The sequence below is a fragment of the Dendroctonus ponderosae genome, unplaced genomic scaffold (genome assembly GCF_020466585.1).
Source record: "Dendroctonus ponderosae isolate FM_Combo_2020 unplaced genomic scaffold, Dpon_F_20191213v2 Dpon_F_20191213_8, whole genome shotgun sequence".
Lineage (NCBI taxonomy): Eukaryota > Metazoa > Arthropoda > Insecta > Coleoptera > Curculionidae > Dendroctonus > Dendroctonus ponderosae.
Window position 1 is genome coordinate 10,617,044 of NW_026019016.1, and position 4,862 is coordinate 10,621,905.

Consider the following 4,862-nt stretch of genomic DNA (forward strand, 5'->3'; position numbering starts at 1 on the left):
TTCATTTTTACAAACTTCTTTTTGGGTATTTCGCCTCAAAAATTTTTGTCTTTAAACAGGAGCTTACTTACTAATCTTTATGGAACATTCTTATATCTAGATAAGTTAAGTGGTCAATCGCTAGATATGTATATACCACATTTAATATCTACAGAGTAAATTTTAAGTAATCAATGATTTTTAAGTAATTATGCTGTTTGGCATTGGCCACGACATCGGTCACATGAAACCCCAAGCCGAATCTCATTGGAATACTGAAACTAATCGCAATAATCGCATCTCCTTTCGTTCAATATTCGTTACTTTGGGTTTCATGAAGTAACGAGTAACGAATATACTATTCCGTCACGTCTAGCGGTAACTATTTTATCCAAAATGTATTCAACAGCATGTTTTAACAACATGTTCCTCGGTTGACAGTGACTCAGTAATATTTCTGAGAGCTCACAAAATCTTCATTCATTTTTGCCTCAATGTTTAGTGCTCCCTGACTAATTTTTAATTTTGAACTCTTATCTTTTCAGTATGACTCTACATTTGGAAGAACCACTGGCTCAACGAGTAAACCTCTTTCCGACTCCAGATCAACACCTTCACGAATTGCCACTAAATATGGAGGCTCTTATACTAGCAGCATTGCTTCAACGTCAGGTACGACCTTCCAATCAAAACTGTTTGACTGTGAAACGAACATCCAATACTTAAACTTGTAACATCCTTTTATGTTTTTTTCCGTTGTGGCCTCAAATTGTCGTTCCTTTTTAACGCATCTTAATAGCTGTCCAATTTTGAGTTAATTTAATCTAATTCACATTTATTCTCTATAAACTTCTTGGCTTTAAAACAAAGCAGTCCAATACCTACATTGCACTTATTTAATTATGAATTATCTGGTTTATTGATGTTAAAAATATATTATTATTTTAGGTCGAAGCGAGCCTCCTAGAATCAAAACTATCCTGGACAAAGACACCTTGCACCCGCCGGTTTCGTACAAATCGCCCCTATCTCGTGCAACCACCCGATCCAGAGAGCCTAGTCCTTCAATGGACAAATCTGAAAAGAGCACATCATCCAGCTCCAGTTACATAAACCCCAACAGGCTCTATCCGCGCCCATACACCAGGAGCAGCACTAGTAGAGAAAGCACCGTCTCGCCAGTCGGCAGTACCAGTAATTTGCCTCGACTCAGTAGTACCAAACGTGAAGATGCCAGTCCTGCAAAGTATGGAAGTGGGCGTGCTTCCAGTGTTTCCAAAGATAGTAGTATTGCCTCGAAGTATAAGAGCTCTAGAGAGGATCTTTCCTCAGGTAGTCAAAAATACCTCAACAGTCGGTTTCTGCCGAAAAACTCGGTGGAAAGGAGCTTTACAGCATATTCGCGACCATCGGCCGCTCGGACTCATGAGGTATCACGAAAAAACAAAGAGTTGCTCCACTCATTACACGCTCAGCAGGAACAGGAAAAATTCCCAAGCAGACCCCCCAGCAGATGCTCCTCGGCAACTCCAGAAGAAAGACCCAAAGCGACCAAAAAACCTTCTCCAGAAATCGAAGCTACAGCGGCAAAAGAAGTAGAATTTGAGACTGTTAAAGTATGCACGCGAGGCACATCCCCGACACTGGGAAGCTCCACCCATCCCAGCTTCCTCAGGAGCCGCAGAATCGAGTTAGCAAAAACCATAGAGAAAACTATTACTAGAGCCAAAACTATAAAGGAGAATATGATTGATAAAGAAATCCAATCTGATCGAATGGATGACTCCACGCGATCTTCACGATTTGCTGGTGCTTCCCGAATAAGCGCCACTCCTTGGACCAATTTCCTAGATATGAAATTTTCCAGCCCCAATAGTAAGAAGGACAAAAAGACAAAGCAGGACAGTGTGGAGAGCCCTAAGAGTCTATCACGGACAAGTTCCACTAAAAGTATCGCATCAGTAAAATCCGATAAGGATAGGGAAGGAAAGAAAGCAATTAGCATAAAGTCCAAGCTGACGCCTCCGAGGCAACTAACTGATAAAAAGCAGTTGCGTCCCCCAATCCCCAAACCGGAAACTTCGAATAAACCCAACTCGTTACATTCCCTGAACACGCCGAATAAGGATTTCCGAAAGTCTGTACTGAACATGAACCCGGACGGCTCAAGGAAGAAAATCGGTAGGCGAAGTAACTCGGCTAGTTCAGCTGAGTCAGACAACGCAGATCCGGACGCCACTGACATATCCGAAAACTTAACTAGTTGCAAGTCCTATCATAATAATAGTTCTAGCTCACGCCTGCCTCAGAAGACCTCCGAAAATCGGCAGAGAAGCAGAGCCTCGCCTGGATCTGATGTGAGCGTAGGAAGCACCACTGGTCCGAGTTCAAGCGAGGAAGACTCGAAAAGTCGAAAGGAGCGAGTGCTAAGCACGAATTCTTCCAGAACGTCCGCGATTTTCAGCTCTGTTGATGATGTTTTATCGGAGCCAGTGACAAAAGTACCGCCAAACTCAAAGTTAAAGGGAGAAGGAAATAAAAATGAAACAGAGGCGAAAAACTTCCTGATGAGAGCGTTAGCTCCAGTAACGAACTTGTTCAAAACGAACAGACAAAGTACCGGGAACATGGATGAAGTTCAAAAAGCGTCTGGGTCTCCACCAGGTGCTGATGGAAAGGTAACTTGGATCTTAGATCCCAGCTCAGAAAGCGCATTAGAGCCAAACAGCATTTCCCAGCAAACTCCGGAGCTAAGAAGCGCGAAATTAATACTCCATAGAGTGGAATCCGATCAGAAAGGTTGGTGGGAGGAGTCCTCTGAAACGGCTTCCGACCCAAGCAAACTCCAGCAGCGAAGTGAACCCGTAGACATGAAGTATGGAAATACCGCATCGGAGCCCGGGCAAAGCGCTCGAGCTCCCTCCTTATCAAAGCAGGACTCCTCAGGTGAAACTCCTTGGTGGCTGGACTCGAGTCAAGCAGTTCCGGATGGTATGCAAATATATTCGGGGTATAATGCTGAAAATAACATGTCAGCCCCACTGAGTAAACCGGCGGTTCGACATAACGATTCCGGGGAAAAGCCGTGGTGGCTGGATGAGGAAGCCCCGGTCCCAGAAGGAGTTGAAACGTATGCTGGTTGCTCCCAGCAAAACAATAATAAAAAAAGTACAATTTCTCATGTACAATCCGGAGAAAAGCCCTGGTGGCTGGATGAGAATCCCACGGAGGTGCCGGAAGGTGTTCAAGTGTACCCTAATTATAGCGCACCACCACAGGCCAACGAGGAGAGCCAGCCTCCAGATAAATATCGCATCCGAACTGTGGAAAGTGGAGAAGCAGCGTGGTGGTTAAAAAAGGACGCTGATCCACCGGAAGGAGTCAAAACGTGGCCGAACCCCGAAACAGCTCCAAGTAATCCTCAGCAAAGTAAACCAACCATTCGCCATGTTGAAAGCGGCGAATCACCCTGGTGGCTGCAAAAAGATTCCACGCCGCCTGAAGGGGTGCAGACCTATCCCAATTGGGCACCTGAGCCAGCAAATGGCTCCAAATTCAAGAGAAATGATTCAGGCAATTCAACCTGGTGGCAAGATAGCGACAAATCTACATCCGAGCAGCGCAATGTTGAGCCTGGTGAAAACAAACAACCAGAATGTTTGGAAACGCACAAATTGAGGCACATTGACTCTGGCGAGCGGGAATGGTGGATCAACGACGACGAAACTTCCGCTGAGGTTGAGGCAAAACATGAAATTGGCAGCACTGCAAAATATGCCATTAGACATCAGGATTCGGGTGAAAAAGCTTGGTGGCTCCAGGATAACCAGGAATTTGATAGTCAAGAACCGTTGGGAGATAGAGCTAGTCCAGAGGGTTTGGAAATGCCCAAAGACACCGAAGCAGGCCGATTAAGCCCGTATGATAACGTACCAATGCTTGGCGAAACGAATAGGAAAGGCGTTTCGTCGCTTTTTATTTCAAAGCACACCAACATTGATGATATTTTGGGCGGCACGGGCCAGTTGTGGAGTCCCATAATGAACAAGATTTTCGACTATCAGGACGATGCGGATAATTGCAGGGAAGTGGATGCTAGGGAAGTGATCATCCACGAGGGCAGCAAGGCGGGATCTGTATCCAACCGAAGGTAAGCTTTAAAATATGAAAAAAATATGTCTAATTTATCATATGTAACTATTTTCAAAATTTGAGACGTTGATCTAGGAACTTATGTATTTTTAAAAAATTCCAATTACTAAATTTATAGCTGAAACAGAGGAATACGAATAACATGAAAGAACAGGAGAGGAGAGCGAAGTTAAATATTCATAAAGAATAGCAGTTATCATTTATAATATCCATTGAATCTTATTTTCCAATTCATTTTTAAAACATTTTTTGTTGCTTTCAGGTTCAGACCCGAGGCACATCAATCTAGCAAAGGGGTAAGTCATTTTGGACAAACGTTTTATTTTTATTTCGATGATACCTTTGGCATTTAAAAAAATATAGATATAATAGGCATTTATTGAAGTGATAACTTTTTATGGGGGGGTGAACCGATTTTTCTCGGTCACGGCGGCTCCCGATCCAGCCTCTTCGCGCCTGAGGCTTGGGACTTAGTTAATCTATGGGACGCACATATGTACTTTGAATTCGACATTTTTTTCTTAGTGCGGGTGCATCTGTAGATCTGATAAACTTTTCAAAGTGATTTGTGATTTTGATTTATCATCTATTGAGTGTGATATCATTGTGTTCGGTGCAGTTTATTTTATAACACTGATAACAACGACTCAACAAATTATCAAGGGAGAAGCTGCAGATACTGCAAATACTAGGTTAAGGGTGCTCATGTACTAAATGCCTGTTCGAGTTTC

The 4,862-nt window shown here is 43.4% G+C and overlaps 1 protein-coding gene across 6 annotated transcripts in view; it reads left to right on the forward strand.

Annotated features, from left to right (window-relative positions):
- The window catches only part of LOC109546997 (FH1/FH2 domain-containing protein 3), a 136,090-nt gene that overhangs the window by 9,665 nt on the left and 121,563 nt on the right, over nt 1–4,862 (forward strand). For all 6 annotated transcript variants that reach the window (XM_048668853.1, XM_019918198.2, XM_048668854.1 and 3 more), the window contains 3 exons: nt 525–651; nt 928–4,129; nt 4,394–4,427. In XM_048668853.1, the coding sequence (XP_048524810.1) occupies nt 525–651; nt 928–4,129; nt 4,394–4,427 (3,363 nt within the window). The remainder of the gene's footprint in view (nt 1–524; nt 652–927; nt 4,130–4,393; nt 4,428–4,862) is intronic.